Source organism: Gorilla gorilla, chromosome 17 (genome assembly GCF_029281585.2).
Source record: "Gorilla gorilla gorilla isolate KB3781 chromosome 17, NHGRI_mGorGor1-v2.1_pri, whole genome shotgun sequence".
Taxonomy (NCBI): Eukaryota; Metazoa; Chordata; class Mammalia; order Primates; family Hominidae; genus Gorilla; species Gorilla gorilla.
In genome coordinates this window covers 103,434,913-103,454,368 of record NC_073241.2, presented here as the reverse complement: position 1 = coordinate 103,454,368, position 19,456 = coordinate 103,434,913, and the positions used below count along the sequence as shown (strand labels likewise).

Here is a 19,456-nt window from a genome sequence, read left to right as displayed (position 1 = left end):
TTGATAGGTTGTCTCATTTTGTCATTCAGTTCAAATAATTTTTAAATTTCCATCTTGATCTTATTGTTGACCCAGTGCTCACTCAGGAGCGGGTTATTTAATTTCCATGTATTTGTGTGGCTTTGAAGGTTTCTTTTGGAGTTGATTTCCGTTTTTATTCCACTGTAGTCTGAGAGAGTACCTGATATAATTTCAGTTTTCTTAAATTCATTGAGACTTGTTTTGTGGCTTATCATATGGCCTATCTTGGAGAAAGTTGCATGCACTGATGAATAGAATGTATATTCTGTGGTTGCTGGGTAGAATGTTCTGTAAGTATCTGTTATGTCCATTTGTTCCAGGGTATAGTTTAAATCCATTGTTTCTTTGTTGACTTTATGTCTTGATGACCTGTCTAGAGCTGTCAGTGGAGTATTGAAGTTTCCCACTGTTATTGTGTTGCTGTGTATCTCATTTCTTAGGTCTAGTAGTAATTGTTTTATAAATTTGGGAGCTCCAGTGTTAGGTGCATATATTTTTAGGACTGTGATATTTTCCTGTTGGACAAAGCCTTTTATCATTACATAATGTCCCCCTTTGTCTTTTTAAACTGCTGTTGCTGTAAGGTTTGTTTTAATGATATAAGAATAGCTACTCTTGCTTGCTGTTGGTGTCCATTTGCATGGAATGTATTTTCCCACCCCTTTACCTTAAGTTTATGTGAGTCCTTATGTGTTAGGTGAGTTTCTTGAAAGCAGCAACTAGTAGGTTGGTGAATTATCTATTCTGCCATTCTGTATCTTTTAAATGGAGCATTTAGGCCACATTCAATGTTAGTATTGAGATGTAAGGTACTATTCCATTCATTGTGCTATTTGTTGCCTGTATACCTTTTTTTAATTGTATTTTTGTTTTATAGGTCCTGTGAGATTTATGCTTTTAGAGGTTTTGTTTTATGTGTTTCCAGGATTTGTTTCAAGATTTAGCCCTCCTTTTGGCCATTCTTGTAGTGCTGGCTTGATAGTGGCAAATTCTCTCAGCGTTAGTTTATCTGAAGAAGACTGTATCTTTCTTTCATTTATGAAGCTTAGTTTCACTGGATACAAAATTTTTGGCTGATAGTTGTTTTGTTTAAGGAGGCTTAACATAGGGCCCCAATCCCTTCCAGTTTGTAGAGTTTCTGCTGAGAAATCTGTTGTTAATCTGATAGATTTTTATAGGTTACCTGGTGCTTTTGCCTCACAGCTCTTAAGATTCTTTCCTTTGTCTTAACTTTTGTTTTTTTTCTTTGAGATGGAGTCTCGCTCTTTGCCCACACTGGAGTGCAGTGGGGTAATCTTGGCTCAGTGCAACCTTCACCTCCTGGGTTCAAGTGATTCTCCTGCCTCAGCCTCCTGAATAGCTGGGACTAAAGGCATGTGCCACCACGCCCAGCTAATTTTTGTATTTTTAGTATAGATGGAGTTCTGCTATGTTGGCCAAGCTAGTCTTGAACTCCTGGCCTCAAGTGATCTGCCCGCCTCGGCCTCCCAAAGTGCTGGGATTACAGATGTGAGCCACCGCGCCTTGCCTACTTTGTCTTAACTTTAGATAACCTGATGACAGTATGCCTAGATGGTGATCTTTTTGCGATGAATCTCCCAGGTGTTCTTTGCGCTTCTTATATTTGGATGTCTAGGTCTCTAGCAAGGCCAGTGAAGTTTCCCTGATTATTCCCCCAAATATGTTTTCCAAACTTTTAGATTTCTCTTCTTTCCCAGGAATGCCAATTATTCTTAGGTTTGGTCATTTAACATATCTTCAAACTTCTTGGAGGCTTTGTTCATTTTTTCTTATTCTTTTTTCTGTGTCTTTGTTAGATTGGGTTAATTCAAAAACCTTGTCTCTGAGCTCTGAAGTTCTTTCTTCTGCCATGTTCAGTTCTATTGCTGAGACTTTCCTGAGCATTTTGCATTTCTCTAAGTGCACTCATTATTTCCTGAAGTTTTAATTGTTTTTTATTTATGCTGTCAATTTCACTGAAGATTTCCCCCCTCATTTCTTGTATCTTTTTTTGGTTTCCTTAAATTGGACTTTACCTTTCTCTGGTGCCTCCTTGATTAGCTTATTAACTGACCTTCTGGATTCTTTTTCAGGTAAATCAAGGATTTTTTCTTGGTTTGGATTTATTGCTGGTATGCTAGTGTGATTTTTGGGGGATATTAGCCTTGTTTTGTCATGTTACCGGAATTGTTTTTCTGGTTCTTTCTCATTTGGGTAGGCTATGTTAGAAGGAAGGTCTAGGGTTCAAGGCTGCTGTTCACATTCTTTTGTCCCATGGGGTGTTCTCTTGATGTAGTGCTCTCTGTGTTTTCCTAGGGATGTGGTTTCCTGAGGGCTAAGTTGTAGTGATTGTTATCGCTCTTCTGGATCTAGCCATCCGGTAGGTCTACCTGCTCCAGGCTGGTACTCGGGGGAGGAAGGGGTGTCTGCACAGAGTTCTGTGATGTGAACTGTCTGCAGGTCTCTCAGCCGTGGATACCAGCTCCTGTTCCAGTGGAGGTGGCAAGGGAGTGAAGTGGACTCTGCAAGGGTCCTTAGTTGTAATTTTGTTTATTGCACTATTTTTGTGCTAGTTGGCCTCCTGCCAGGAGGTTGTGCTTTTAAGAGAGCATCAGCTGTAGTAGTATAGGGAGGATCAGGTGGTAGGTGGGGCGCTAGAACTCCCAAGAGTATATGCCCTTTGTCTTCAGCTACCAGGGTGGGCAGAGAAGGACCATCAGGTGGAGACAGGGCTAGGCATGTCTGAGCTCAGACTCTCCTTGGGTGGGTCTTGCTGTGGCTGCTGTGGGGTATGGAGGTGTGGTTCCCACATCAATGGAGCTATGTTCCCAGGAAGATTATGGCTGCCTCTGCTGTGTCATGCAGGTTGTCAGGGAAGCGGGGCAAAGCCAACAGTCACAGGCCTCACCCAGCTCCCATGCAACCTAAAAGGCTGATCTCACTTCCACCGCATCTGCCCCCCTCATCCTCCCAACCCCCCACCCCCACAACAGCACCAAGTCTGTTTCCAGGCAGTGGCTGTGCAGGGCTGAGAACTTGCCCCAGCCTACCTGCCTCTCAACTGTGAAAGCAAGGAGGGCTTTCGTGCCTCCCAACCTGTGGAGCCTGCACACCAGATTCACACCCTCCCTCAAGTTCTGGCCAGGAGACATTGTGTTCAGCTGGAGTTGTTACAAAGTTTAGCTGGAGGTTTCCTTTTCCTTTTGGTCTTTTCCCAGTTCCTCTGGCAACCCTCCCCAAGGATCCTTCCTAGGCAAGGCAGAAATGGCTTCCTTGTGGATCCAGAGAGCCCACAGGGCTTTTCCCACTGCTTGTTCTGCCCCAGTATTTCACTCGGCTCTCTAAATTGACTCAGCTCCAGGTAAGGACCTGTGAATCTTCTCCCGTGATCTAGACCTTCAAGTTCTCCAATGAGGGTGTGTTTTCGGGGTGGGTGATTCCTCTTTCCTACTTCCATAGCTTGGGTACTCACAGTATTTGGTGTGTGTCCTGTATCCTGCAGGAGTAATCCGCTTCTTTCAGAGGGTCTGTGTCTTTTCTCAGCTTTCCTGGTTTATCAACATGTTTGTTTTCCTGAATTGCTTTTCTGTGTTATCTTGGAGATCACTGAGTTTCCTTAAAACTACCATTTTGAATTATTGGTCAGAAAGCTCACATATCGCCATCTTGTTAGGGTCAGTTACTGTTTTTTGTTGTTGTTTGTTTTTTGTGGTTTTTTTTTTTTTGTTTGCTTTGGGAGATTATGGCTCCCTGTTCGCTCTTCTTTCTTGTGGCTATATGGCTATATCTTTCCACTGAATGATTAGTTATTTATTCCAGTCTTCTCTGTCTGGCTTTTGTTTTTTTTTTATGGGATGTATTTGCTTAGATATTATTTACTGCCAAGTTGTTGGCTCCTTTTTGGCTCTAGGTGGTGCCTTAAGCCCATTTTCACCTTGGCTGTAGTAACTAATTGGAGTACTACTTGTCTCAGATGCAGGAGGCCCCAAAGAGTATATCCTGGCAGTGTGAGAAGGCTGGCTAGGGGTTTGTGCCCAGGAACCAGTGGAACATCCATCCTGTAGTGTGGTGCTACTGAACAGCCACAGTGATTTGGCATCTCCTTTGTCTGAGTTACTGAGCTGCATTTCCAGGGCTGGGGATGATAGTCTCACCTCTCCATTTTGACTTTGTCTGTCCTCAAGGATATTTCTCTCTTCAGGCACTCTCAGTACTTCCCATGGCCTAAAGTAGGCTTAAAGTAGGGACAGGTCTCCTGCCAGGGAACCCAAGATGGTGGGGAAGCTGGTTGTCCACCTTAATCTCATGGTTTGCATTGTGGAGACCATGAGTTGCAGGAAAATTTTCTGCGCCCTTGGTTATGGGTAGAATGGGGGAAGGGGTGTCACAGATGTGAAATCCAATTCTATCACCATGTGCTCAGGATCTTTCACTTCTCTGTGGCCTCAGGAACTATCTCATTCTCGTATTTGAGTTCTGGAATATTTCTGGTGATAATCTTAGCATTGTGCATTTGTTTTGGTTTTCTGTTGAAGGGAGTGAATCCAGCTTGCTTCTGTGCTACCATGTTGGATCTGGAAGTCTAAGATATTGTAGTTTTTACAACTTCAAAGTTTGTGGCACCTCTGCATGAAGCACATCTATTGGTGCTGGTTTTCTAATAGCATGTACTCACTTTGAATTTCTATGTCACATGTTGGTAATTCCCAATGTTTTAAACTTTTTCATTATTATTATTATATCTGTTCTGGTGATTTGTGATCAGGGATCTTTGATGTTACTATTGTAACTGTTTTGGGGCACCTCAGACAGTGCCCATGTAAGATGGCAAACCTAATAGATAACTGTTGTATGTGTTCTGACTACTCCACTGGCCAGCTGTTCACCCGTCCCTCTCCCTCCCCTCAGGCCTTTCTATTCCCTGGTAAGAAAGAATGTTGAAATTAGGCCAGTTAATAATCCTACAGTGGCCTCTAAGCATTCAGGTGAAGAGTTGCATGTCTCTCACTTTACATCAAAAGCTAGAAGTGATTAAGTTTAGTGAGGAAGGCATATTAAAAGCCAAGAGAGGTTGAAAGCTAGGCCTCTTGCACCAAACAGCCAAGTCATTAATACAAAGGAAAAGTTTTTGAAGGAAATTAAAGTGCCACTCCAGTGAACATACAAATGATAAACAATCAAAACAGCCTTATGGCTGATATGAAGAAAGTTTTAGTTGTCGAATGGAAGATCCAGCTGGCCACAATATTCCCTTAAGCAAGTACCTAATCCAGAGCAAGGACCTAATTCCCTTTTATTCTGTGAATGCTGATAAAAGGTAGAAAGCTGCAGAAGAAAAGTTTGAAGCTAGCAGAGGTTGGATTATAAGGTTTAAGAAAACAAGAAATATCCACAGCATAAAAGTGCAAGGTACAGCAGCAAGTGCTGAGGGGAAGTTGCAGCAAGTTCTCCGGAAGATCTAGTTAAGATCATTGATGAAGGTGGCTACACTAAACAACGGATTCTCAATTTAGATGAGACAGTCTTCCATGGGAAGGAGCCGCTATCGAGGACTTTCATAGCTAGAGAAGAGAAGTCACTGCCTGGCTTCAAAGGACAGGTTGACTTTCTTGTTCATGGCTAATGCAGCTGTTTACTTTAAGTTCAAGCCAATCCTCTTTTACCATTCTGAAATCCTAGGGATCTTAAGGAGGCTGCTAAATCTACTTTGTCTCTGCTGTATAAATGAGACAACACAGCCTAGATGACAGCATATCTGTTTATAGCATGGTTTACTGAATAAGTCCACTATTGAGACCCACTTCTCAGAAAGAAAGATTCCTGTATTAGTCTGTTCTCACGTTGCTAAAAAGAAATACTCAGGATTAGGTAATTTATAAAGAAAAGATATTTTATTGGCTCGAGGTTCTGTAGGCTGTACAGGATATAGAATGGCATCAGCTTTTAAGGAGGCCTCGGGAAGCTTACAATCATGGTGGAAGGCGAAGTGGGGAGTAGGCACATCACATGGCAAAAGCTGGAGCAAGAGAAAGGAGGGGAGAGGCCACATACTTTTAAACAACCAGATTTTGCAAGAATTCACTCACTATCATAAGAATAGTACCAAGAGGGTGGCACTAAAGCATTCATGAGAAATCTACCCTCCAATACAGTCAGCTCCCACCAGGCCCTACCTCCAACACTGGAGATTACATTTCAACATGAAATTTTGGCAGAGATACATATCTAGACTATATCAATTTCTTTCAAGGTATTACTGCTCATTGAGAGTACATCTAGTCATACAAGAGCTCTCATGGAGATGTACAAAAAGATTAATGTTGTTTTCATGCCTGCTAACGCAACATCCATTCTGTAATCCATAAAGGGTAATTTCATCCATTAAGTCTTATTTAAGCAATACATTTTATAAGTCTGTAGTCTCTCTTTTGTCTCTCTCTTGTCTTTTTACAAGTCTATAGTTTTATAAGTCTGTAGTTTCCAGAGATGGTGATTCATTTGATGGATCTGGGCAAAGTCAATTGAAAACCTTTCAGAAAGGATTCACTATTCTAGATGCCATTAAGAACGCACATGATTCAAGGGAGGAGGTCAAAATATCAACATTAACAGGAGTTTGGAAGAAGTTGATTCTAACCCTCATGGATGACTTTGAGAGGTTCAAGACTTCACTCGAGGAAGAAACTGCAGATGTGGTGGAAATAGCAAGAGAACTACAGTTAGAAGTGGGGCCTGCTGTCACTAAATTGCTTTAATCTCATGATAAAACTTGAATGGATAAGGAGTTGCTTCTTACAGATGAGCAGGGAAAGTGGTTTCTTGAACGGAGCAGGGTGATCTTGCCCATGAAATGAGGCCAGACTCACCTGAGCACCCTTGTGTCTGCTGGCCTCTCCCAGGGCCCCAGCTTGGCTGTACCTGCTTGCAGTGCTGCCTTGGAAGCCCAACTATGGCTTGGACCCACATCATAGCTCCTGCACTGGCAGACCACACCTGACCATCAGAGAGCTCCAGCAGAGTGGCCCTCGCTGACACGCACCAGCCGCATGCATTCATTCCTCAATGCAGACTACCCTATGCCACTTTGCTAGCACGTACTTGTCTGCAGCCACCCCCCCCCCCTTGTTTTGCCAGCACACGTGTATGAGTGAACCTTGCCTTACCTTTCTTTCTGTGCCTGCCAGCACCCTGCCCTGTGCCAACACAACTGTGGGTGTGAATGTGTGTATGGACCCTAACAGCCTGCCCCCTTCTCTGCCCCACCCCCTTCTCTGGGCCCACCAGCCCTGTGTCCCAGCTGACAAGCATGCACCCTGCTGTGCTGCTGCTGCTGCTCGCCCATGCAAACAAGCATGGATCCTGCTGCCACCACATGATGCTTTATCTGGCACTACCCATCAGTGTTGTGACCAGCATTCTGGGAACACTTTGGCTCTTCTGACACAGCAGGTTTCCATCCTGAGGGGGGTCAAAGAACAAAGCTGGGGTCATGATATCAGTCTTCCAGAGTTAAAACATGCAGGCTAGGGGTGCTGAGCTGAGCGTTGGCTCCCACAAAATCTACCAGAAATGAAACCAGTCAACTCAGTCTACCTTATGTCACAATCAAACCCCCACGGACATCAAAGATAAAAGCAAAAACATACACCTATCCAAAGGACAGCAACTTCAAAGATTGAGGAAACATCAGCCCACACAGATGAGAAAGAACCATTGCAAGAACTCTGGCAACTCAGGAAGCCAGAGTGTCTTCTCACCTCCAAACGACCACACTAGTTCCCCCACAATGGTTCTTAACCAGGCTGAAATGACTAAAATGACAGAAATATTATTCAGAATATGGATAAGAACAAAAATCATCAACATTCAGAAGAATGTCAAAACCCAATCCAAGAAATCTAAGGACTACAATAAAATGACACAGAAGATGGAAAATGAAATGGCCATTTAAGAAAGAACCAAACTGAGCTGATGTAGCTGAAAAACTCACTTCAAGAATTTCAGAATACAATCACAAGTATTAACAACAGAATCAACCAAGCATGAGGAAAGAATCTGAGCTTCAAGACCAGCTCTACAAAAGAACTCAGTCAGACAAAAATAAGGAAAAAACAATGAAGAAGAATGAAAAAAATCTCCAAGAAATATGGGATTAAAGAGACCAAATCTACAATGCATCGGCCTCCCTGAAAGACATGGAGAGAAAGCAAACGCCTTGAAAAACATATTTTATGATAAGGTCTGTGAAAATTCCCTCAACCTCTCTAGAGAGGCCAACATTCAAATTCAGGAAGTGCAGAGAACCCTTGTGAAACACTACAGAAGAAGACCATCCCCAAGACACGTAGTCATCAGATTCTCCAAGGTCAAAATGAAAGAAAAAACATTAAAGGCAGCTGGGGGAAGGGGCATGTTACCTACAAAGGGAACTTCATCAAACTAACAGTGGACCTTTTAGCAGAAACCCTACAGAAAAGAATGGGTGCCTTTAGTCAGCATTCTTAAAATAATTTTCAACTAAGAATTTGATATCCAGCCAAATGAAGCTTCATAAGGGAAAGAGAAATAAGATCCTTTTCAGACAAGCAAATGCTAAGAGATTTTGATACCACCAGACCTGCCTTACAAGAGGTCCTCAAGGTAGTTGTAAACATGAAAGACTATTACTGACCACTTCAAAAACAGACTAAGTACATAGACCAGTGACACCATAAAGCAACCACACAAATAAATATACATAGTAACCGCTGACAACATGATGACAGCAACAAATCTAGACACAGCAACACAAATCTTTAATATAATCAGGCTAAATAGCCCAATTAAAAGGCACAGAGTGACAAGTGGATTTAGAGAAGCAAGACCCAATGGTTTGCTGTCTTCAGGACACCCATCTCACATGCAGTGACACCTATAGACTCAAGGGATGTAGAATGAGAAAAATCTACCAAGCAAACAGAAAAGAGAAAAAAAGCAGGGGTTACTATTCCAATTTCAGACAAAACAGACTTTAAACCAACAAAAATCAAAATTGAGAAAGGAGGGCATTACATAATGATAAAGGGCTCAATTCAACACGAAGAACTAACTGTCCTAAATATGTGTGCACCCAACACAGGAACACCCAGATTTATACAGCAAGTTCTTAGAGACCTATGAAGAGACTTAGATAACCAAACAATAATAGTGGGAGACTTTAGTACCCCACTAACAATATTTGATCATCAAGGCAGAAAACTAACAAAGATATTCAGGACCTGAACTTGACACTTGACCAAATGGACCTAATAGCCATGTACAGAACACTTCACCCCAAAACAAAGAATATACGCTCTTCTCATCTGTGCATGGCACATACTCCAAAATCGACCACACAACCAGACATAAAACAATCATCAGCAAATGAAAATAAAGAAAACTAAAATCATACCAACCATGCTCTTGGACCACAGCACAATAAAAATAGAAATCAATACTAAGAAAATAACTCAAAACCATACAATTACATGGAAATTAGACAACTTGCTCCTGAGTGACTTTTTGGGAAATGATTGAGGCAGAAATAAAGAAATTATTTGAAACTAATGAGAACAAAGATACAATATATCAAAATCTCTGCAACAAAGCTAAGGCAGTGTTATGAAGGAAGTTTATAGCACTAAACACCCACATCAAAAAGTTAGAAAGATCTCAGATTAACAATATAACATCACAACTAGAGGAACTAGAAAACCAAGAGCAAATCAACCCCAAAGTTAGCAGAAGACAAGAAATAACCAAAATCAGAGCTGAACTAAAGGAAATTGAGATGTGAAAAATTGTACAAAATATTAATGAATTCAGGAGTTGTTTTTTTGAAAAAATTAAGACAGACTGCTAGCTAGAGTTATAAAAAATAGAGAAGATACAAATAAATACAATCAGAAATGACAAAGGGGGCATTACCACTGACCCTAGAGGAATACAAAAACCCTGAGACTATTATGAACACCTCTATGCACGTAAAGCTAGAAAACATAGAAGAAATGGATAAATTCCTGGGCGCATACACCCTCCCAAGACTGAACCAGGAAGAAATTGAATCCCTGAACAGATCAGTAATGAGTTCAAAAATTCAATCAGTAATAAAAAGCCTGCCAACCAAAAGAAAGCCACAGACCAGAAGGACTCACAGCCAAATTCTACCAGCTGTATAAAGAAGAGCTGGTACTATTCCTAGGGAAACTATTCCAAAAAATTGAGGTGGAGGGACTCCTCTCTAAGTCATTCTGTGAGGCCAGCATCATCCTGATACCAAAACCTGGCAGAGACAGACACAATTAAAAAGAAAACTTCAGGCCAATATCCTTGATGAACATAGATGCCAAAATCCTCAACAAAATACTAGCAAACTGAATATAGCAGCACATCAAAAAGCTAATCCACCATGATCAAGTAGGTTTTATCTCTAGGATGCAAGGTTGGTTCAACATATGCAAATCGATAAATGTGACTCATAACATAAATAAAACTAAAAACAAAAACCACATGATTATCAATAGATGCAGAAAAAGCTTTTGATAAAATTCAACATCACTTCATGATAAAAACCTTCAAGAAACTAGGCATTGAAGGAACATACTTCAAAATAATAACAGCCATCTATTTCAAAACCGATATTATACTGAATGGGCAAAAACTGGAAGCATTCCCCTGGAAAACTGGAACAAGACAAGGATGCCCTCTCTCACCACTCCAACATAGTACTGGAAGTCCTGGCTAGAGCAATCAGACAAGACAAAGAAATAAAGGCATCCAAATAGGAAGTCAAACTATCTCTGTTTGCAGGCAAGATGATTATATGCCTAAAACCCCCCATAGTCTCTGCTCAAAAGCTCTTTGATCTGATAAACAACTTCACCAAAGTTTCAGGATACAAAATTAATGTACAAAAATTAGTAGCATTTCTGTACACCAACAACATCCATGCTGACAGCCAAATCAAGAACACATTCACATTCACAATTGCCACAAAAAGAATAAAATACCTAGGGGAACAACGTACACTGGGGCCTGTCGAGGGGTGTGTGTGTGGAAAGAGAGAGCATCAGGATAAATAGCTAAGGCATGTGGGGCTTAATACCTAAGTGATAGGTTGATAGGTGCAGCAAACCACCATGACACACATTTACCTGTGTAACAAACCTGTACATCATGCACATGTATCCCAGAACTTAAATTAAGAGAAAAAGAATAAAATACCTATGAATAGGAATACAGCTGACCAGGGAGGTGAAAGACTTCTATGAGATCTATTTTATAATTCTGTGAGAATTACAAAACACTGCTCAGTGAAATTCAAGATGACACAAATGGAAAAACATTCATGCTGATGGATAGGAAAAATCAATATTGTTAAAATAGCCAGACTACCTAAAGTAATTTATAGATTCAGTGTTATTCCTATCAAACTACCAATGACATTCTCCACAGAATTAGATAAAAACTATTTAAAAATTCATATGGAACAAAAAAAGAGCTCAAATAGTCAAGGCAATCCTAAGCAAAAAGAACAAAGCTGGAGGCATCACATTTCCTGACTTCAAACTATATTACAAGGCTACAGTAGCCAAAACAGCATGGTACTTGCATAAAAACAGACACATAGACCAATGGAACAGAATAGAGTGCCCAGAAATAATGCCAGACACACCTACAACCATCTGATCTTCAACAAAGAGACAAAAACATGCAATGGGGAAAGGACTTCCTATTCAATAAATGATGCAGGGATAACTGGCTAGCCCTATGCAGATGATTGCAGCTGGACCAATTCCTTACACCACATATAAAAATCAACTCAAGATGTATTAAAGACTGAAATGTAAAACCTAAAACTATAAAAACCCTGGAAGATAACCTAATAAATACCATTCTGAACATAGGACTGGCAAAGATTTCATGATGAAGACACCAAAAATAATTGCAACAAAAACAAAAATTGACAAATGGGACTTACTTAAACTAAAGAGCTTCTGCACAGCAAAAGAAACTATCAACCAAGTAAACAGACACCTATCAAATGGGAGAAAACGTTTGCAAACTGTGCATTTGATAAAGGTCTAACATCCAGCATCTGTAAGGAACTTAAATTTACAGGCAAAAAAAACCCCATTAAAAAGTAGGCAAAGGACATGAACAGACAATTTTCAAAAGAAGACATACATGCTGCCAACAAGCATATGATAAAATGCTCAACATCACTAATCGTTAGAGAAGTGCAAATCAAAACCACAGTGAGATACTATCTTATACCAATCAGAATGGCTATTATTAAAAATTCAAAAAAATGACACAGGCTCACAAGGTTGTGGAGAAAAGGGAACGCTTATACACTGCTGGTGTGAATGTAAATTAGTTCAGCCATTGTGGAAAGCAGTTTGGCAATTTCTCAGAGAACTGCAAAGAGAATTACCATTTGACCCAGCAATCCCATTATTGGGTATGTTCCCAAAGGACTATAAGTTATTCTACCATGAAGACACATGCATGTATCTGTTCACTACAGCACTATTCACAATAGTAAAGACATAGAGTCAACTTAAATGCCCATCAGTGGTAGACTGGATAAAATGTGGTACTTGTACACCATGCGATATTATGCAGCCATGTCCTTTACACCAACATAGATGGAGCTAGAGGCCATTATCTTAAGTGAACCAATGAACAGAAAACAAAATACCGTATGTTCTCACTTATAAGTGAAAGCTAAACATAGAGTACATATGAACACAAAGAAGAGAACAACAGATACCACCAGGTCCTACTTGAGGGTGGAGGGTTGGAGGAAGGTGAAGATCCAAAAACTACCTGTCGGGTACTATGCTTATTACTTGGGTGATGAAATAATCTCTACAAACCCCTGCAACATGCGGTTTACCTATATAACAAACCTCCACATGCACTCCCGAGCCAAAATAAAAGTTTAAAAAAATGCCACAGCCACATTCAGCAACTACCATCCTGATCAGTCATCAATCATCAACATTGAGGCAAGACCTTCCACCAGCAGAAAGATAATGCTTTGCAGAAGGCTCAGATGGTCATTAGCATTTTTTAGCAATAAAGTCTTTTTGAATTAAAATATGTACATTATTTTTTAGACATAATGCTATTGCACATTTAAAAGAGTATAGTATAAACATAACTTTTATATGCATTGGGAAACCAGAAAATTTATGTGACTTGCTTTTTTGTGATATTTGCTTTATTCCTGTGGTCGAGAACTGAATCTGCAGTATGTTTGAGATATGCTTGTGTTTAAGTTTCCCTCTAGTACCCTGGAGAAATGCTTTTATGTAGATCCTGCATCTTTCTCCATTTATTAATACTTATTTTTGTGTTGCCTTTGTGAACAAATTCTTATTATGTTTCCATATTTTGTTAGATGTGCTCTATATCCTATAGACTTTCTGTAATATAGTTTCTATTAAAATACCAATTAAAAACTATTCAGTGCTGGCGGGGCATGGTGGCTCATGCCTATAATCCCAGTACTTTGGGAGGCCGAGGTGGGCAGATCATGAGGTCAGGAGATCGAGACCATTCTGGCTAACACCGTGAAACCCCATCTCTACTAAAAATACAAAAAATTAGCCAGGCATGGTGGCGGGCACCTGTAGTCCCAGCTACTTGGGGGGCTGAGGCAGGGGAATGGCGTGAACCCAGGAGGCAGAGCTTGCAGTGAGTTGAGATCGCACCACTGCACTCCAGCCTGGGCGACAGAGCGAGACTCCGTCTAAAAACAAAACAAAACAAAACACTATTCAGTGCTTACTCTGTAAGACACAATAGAAAATGTCAAGGGTATGAAAAACAAGTTATGGGCCTCAGAGGTAGGAGATTGTTTAGCTCTTTAGCAGCAGAACCTGAGAAGTGCAGGTGATCTCCTTATGAAATTCTTCTTTAATGTTTTTGAGGTTTTTTTCAGTTAATTTTTGTATATATCATGTTATCATCTTTTTATTGTTGTAATTCCAAAAATAGATGACTTTTCGTTCCATCTTGATATTATCAAGTTTCTTGATATTAATTTTTTTCTGTGTCTAGTTCAGATTATATACTCCCCAAGAATTTATAACAGGTAAAGCATTAGAAACAGTATACTCCTTTCTGAGTGGTAATTACCTAGAAAAGTCAGAGCAGATAATTCATTATAGCATATTTATTAGTACTTGTTAGTACATGTTTTCTTGGTTTGTACATCTGATGCCTTATTATGAAAGTGTTACAAATTAGTGTTTCTCGTTTGATGAAATCTAATCAATTTTAAATTTCCTGGTTGTTTTTTCCTGTTTTCAAACTTTTTCTATCCCACGTTATAAAGATATTCTTCTTTGTTTTTCCTACCGTTGTTATGGTTTCAGCTTTTGCATTTCGGTTTGTTATCTGTGTTTTGTGTAAATTAGAAGATAAGTTGATGTTCTTTCCCAGTGTGGATGTCCAGTTGTTTTTGTACCATTTGTGAAAAGACTTTCTTTGCTCATCAAATCATTTTGATGACTTTGTCAAAAATCCATTGCTTATAAAAGTGTAGGTCTATTTCTGAACCAATCTATTCCATTTTATTGATCTGTGTGTCTTTTTTTTTGTTGTTTTGAGACGGAGTCTCACTCTATTGCCCAGACTGGAGTGCGGTGGTGCGATCTCAGCTCACTGCAACTTTTGCCTCCTGGGTTCAAGCGATTCTCCCACCTCAGCCTCCTGAGTAGCTGGGATTACAGATGCCTGCCACCACACCTGGCTAATTTTTGTATTTTTAGTAGGATGGTGTTTCACCATGTTGGCCAGGCTGGTCTCGGACTCCTGCCCTCAGGTGATCCACCTACCTTGGCCTCCCAAAGTGCTGGGATTACAGGTGTGAGCCACCGCACCCAGCCAATCTGTGTGTCTTTATAAATAATCCCACACTGTCTTGATTTCTGTAGCTTTATAGTAAGTCTTGAAGTCAACTTTTTTTTTTTTCCTTTCCAAGATTGTTTTGGCTATTTTAGGTCCATAGCATTTTTATATGGAGTTTAGAATCGTCTTGCCAATATTATTATTTATATAAGTATTAATTATTTATAAACCATTTTCTGAAGTACCTATTGGGATTATGCTTGTGATTGTGTGAAACTATAATAGATAAGTTTGGATAATTGGACATCTTCACTATATTGGGTCTTCCAGTCTACAAACATGGCACATCTCCACATTCTGCTTGACAATGCACTTGGCAGTCTTTAGATAGAATATTATTATTGAGATAAAGCATAGAGGGTACTTAACACACTTAGCTTGGCATACATAATCAACTACTGTATAATGTTAATATAATCAGTTCCATTCATCCTCACAAGGCCTTATCAAGTGCTGTTTGTATCCGTATTTTACTGAGTTCGGAACTTGACCGTGGTTATACAGTTAATAAATGGCTGAGCAGGGTTTGGAATGAGGTCTTTATGAGTCTAAAGGCCATGCTTACAGGTACAGTGTCACTGGAAACCAAGGATGGTGAGCCTCAAATTGTATTTTGCTGAATTTTGCAGATGGTCTTGTGTATTGGTAAGTTAAGATTAGAGTCTCCAAGAACAGAATTTATTCTGAATGACTTAAGGAGCACGGGAATTTAATGAAGGCTATACTTGCTCATAGTCTCTCTAGGAGAGCCACACTCTGTGTTTATAGATGCAAAGCCATGCTCTGTGGCTTCTCTTGTGAAACTATCACCACTATAGTAACCATTAGCAGCCTCAGAACCTCTGCTCCTGCCAGCCTGAGGCGCAGGCCCCTGCCACTGCCTCTGCCAGCAGATGGCTCTTCCCGTTCTCTTCCTCCTCTCATGCTCATTTCCGACTCCAGGTTTACAGGAACACATGTGTCTCACTGAAGGAGCCTGCATCACCAGTGACCCGGCTTATAAGGAGGGCTGGGAGCAGAGGCTGACTGTGGGACTCATAGGCTGAGCCATTACTTCAAGTATTGGGAAGCCATAGTGATTCCCCAGTGTATCCTGCTTGCTAATTTATAAATAGGCTTTTCTCTTGGGAGTAGTATGGAAACAAACATGAGAATCTGAATCTGCATTATAAATTATTGGCTAGTAGATAATTAATTAGTGATATGTTTTGCATATTTCTTACTCTATTGTAACATAGACTCTGGACACAGAACAGGGTTTGGATCATGTTTCTGCCGTTGACCAGGGATCTGACCTTGGGCGAGTTACTGTTAACCTCTCTGCGTCAGTTTTATCACCTATGAATTCAGAAAATTATATTGCCCAGTTAATATTATTATTAAGGTGTTAAAGTATTCTTCTAAGCTGTTAAGTGTCTAACTCAGTGGTTGGTATACAATAAGTACTCAAAAATACACCTATTTTATATACACACACTTTCACACATCTGTTCCATGTGCAGACTGTTTAAATGTAGGAAGAGCTTAACCTTTCTCTGTCTTATAAGTGGTTACAGAGGGTTGGCAGAAAGAGCTCTGACCTTTTGAGACACCACAGTGTTATAATTGTTCTGAAGTGGGAGAATACCTGGTAATAACAAAGTAACAGTCTCTGCTTCCTATAGGGATTTGATGTTTATTAGCTCAGACAGTTGCCATTGAGACGTTATTGGCTGCTGTACTTTGGAGTGCATTTTCTGCCGTGTCCTGGGGACAAGCTGTGTGGAAGATGAGCTCCTGGTTTTCTGTAGGCGCCGTCGGCTGCCTGCCTTTGCCGCACCAGTCAGAGGCCTCCCTTGGTTTTGCACGTGGCTGCAGTAGTGCAGGGCAGAGCAGAGTCACATCTGGTCCATTCAGAATATCATTACTGTGGCTCCACTGAGGCCTTGCTTTTCATACACTTCCTCCCTGCTTCCGTCGAGCCCTGCTGAGGTGACGAGGTGATGAGGTGACAGCAGAGCTGTTGCCTGGGAAGGGTCCGTGTCATTTGGCATTTCTTCCTATGCCTGGGGAGAGTGGAAGGGAAGCTATACAGCTCTTGCTAATTACTCAGCAGTAGAGAGGAAAATGTGGGCTGCCTCTGTCCTTGGAACAGAAGTAAGACGTGGAGAAACCAGCAGTGTGGCATCTGGGCAAGGAGCTCCCGTTTGCGGGGCTGGAAACCCTGCCTCTGTGTCCTCTCTCACTTAAAGCATATTACTGGGTCACAAAAGAGGCCCCAGGCAAAGCGTGGGCTTTAACCTTCTGGTGACACTGAAGTTGGAGAACACTGTATAACATTTCTAGAGCAGAGCTTTGGCTCCCAAGGCAGCTTGGCTTTGGTTTTATTTTGTCTCATGAAATAACCAGGCCAGGGCTGGAGAACACTTGCTCTTTTCCATGATTTTTCTGTTTGCTTTGCCCTGTGACTTGCATCTTCCCTTTGTTCAGACTTCCATCTCTGGAGAACTCTCGGGTATGAGTTGTGTTGCTGTGCCTGATGGTCGCTTCTCAGGGTGTGTTCAGACAGAACCGGGAAGCTTGTGTCTGTGTGAAACCGAGTGGTGCCGCGGCTCTCCCTGCCACAGGAGGCCTATGGCAGCAGGGCTAGTGTGCTGTGTGGGTGCGAGGGCTCCTCCGTGTGGCCAGGCTGCCAGTAGCTGGCTTGGAGCTGGCAGCAGAGGGCCAGGGTTTGGCCTCCAGCTAGGTGAGCGTGTGCACGGACTCTCACTCAGTTACAAGCGTGTGCAGAGGTGTTGGTTTATTTCATATGAGTTTCTTCCACTCCTCTTCATGTTCGCCTGCTTTCCAGCCCCTTGTTTCTTTGCCATTTCTGCACCTGCTTTCTTCAGCTGTGTAATTCTAGATATCGGTTTCCAGCACTGTTGGCTTACCCACATCAGAAGAACCCTTTCCTCCTTCAGCGACCACCTTTCCATCAGTGACAGGTGGCTATCCAGGCTCGCCTCAGCCGGCTTCCCCTGACTCACCTTTGACATCACCTTTCTGGGCACTGGTTAATGTTTCTGCCTCTGGGACACAGATGCATCACTCTGGCCTCAAGCCAGAGGCTGGGATTGCTGTGCCCATGTTGCCCTCGTCGCTGAGGCCAGGGCTTACCAGGGTGAGGTATCCTCATAAAGTCGCCCACTGAACGTGCTTGGCTTGTCATCTTGCGTTGGAAGACAGTGATTGAAACAATCTTATATCTTTTCAGGAAATATTGAAAATGGACACGTGAAGCTCATTGTTATACATTTAAAAAATAACAGAGAACACCTACCTCTTATTGGAAAAGTTGGCCTCTCGTGGAAAACTGATATTTTTGATGGCTGTATAAAGGTAAAAAACAGCACCGTTTTCTTTTCTTCAAGTAACTTGATTTCTATATAATAAAAAGTCTGTTTATATATGTATATAGTCATATATGTATGATGTTTCTTTTATAGTTCTGGATTTATTGTTCTGGTTTCTGAAGGTTGGTGCACATTCTGTTAGCCATTGACAACCAGTGGATTCACTCATGAGATGCTTATTGAGTACCTTTCATTTGTCACTGAGTATGGTGGAGTTGGAGGGGCAGGTAGTCTGCAGCAGCATTTCAGAACACTGTTGATCACAGCCCCCTACTCTCTCAAAGCCCCTCTGTTTTGTGGAAAGAGAGTGGAACTGAAGGTTGGACCAGGCAGGCAGCATCTACTCAAAACATCTTGATCATCCATGTACCAATTTAAAACTTATTGCAGTTATAAATTCTTAGTCTAGGATATAGGGATTTTCTTGAACTGTGAAATAAAAGATTAGCCACATGGGTGGGAGAGGTGACCTAGTGGTTGGGAAGTGGCAGGGAAGGAGGGAGGAGGAGGAAGAGGAGAAAGATGTTCTCACAGTTTTGCTTTCTTCTGTCCTTGTGCCCATGGCTGCTCCTGGTTCTTGTCACTCTCCATCTTTATTTTATGGGATGAACAAGATTTTCGTAGTCCCAGGGACCAGTGGGATCAATCTCCTGTGACTGCGGGGGCCTCGTGTAACATGGCTTTATCCTGCGCTATGCATGCGCACCTTGTTAGAAACATTAATGATGACGACTGGGACCAAGAGTGCTGTTATCATGAAGCACTGTCCCTTGAGCCACTTGATATTTAATACAATGAGATATTTTGCAAATCCTATTTATTCATAGCAAATGTTTAAGTTTTGGTAAAAATTATGTTTATCACACACCATGTTGTTTCATGCCTTTAAGAGCACAGACCTACCTTCTTTCTTTTTCTTCAGATTTCAATAAAGCCTATAATAAAAGTAGGTACTAAGATAAAATATTCACGTCAAAATAGACCTTGAGGATCAAGAAAGGCAGAATGTGAATGTGACTGTCTTTTAAAGGGTCAGCATAATTTTTAAAAATAATTTGTTCTGTGTTTTCTGGTAGTCCAGAGAAAGATGAGAGCAGTCATTTAGTTCTCATTGGGAGAAA

The 19,456-nt window shown here is 41.1% G+C and overlaps 1 protein-coding gene across 6 annotated transcripts in view; it reads left to right on the top strand.

The window, feature by feature from the left end:
* The window catches only part of FBXO15 (F-box protein 15), a 74,468-nt gene that overhangs the window by 47,600 nt on the left and 7,412 nt on the right, over nt 1-19,456 (top strand). For all 6 annotated transcript variants that reach the window (XM_055367981.1, XM_019014206.3, XM_055367982.1 and 3 more), the window contains one exon: nt 18,197-18,321. In XM_055367981.1, coding sequence (XP_055223956.1) covers nt 18,197-18,321 — 125 coding nt within the window. The remainder of the gene's footprint in view (nt 1-18,196; nt 18,322-19,456) is intronic.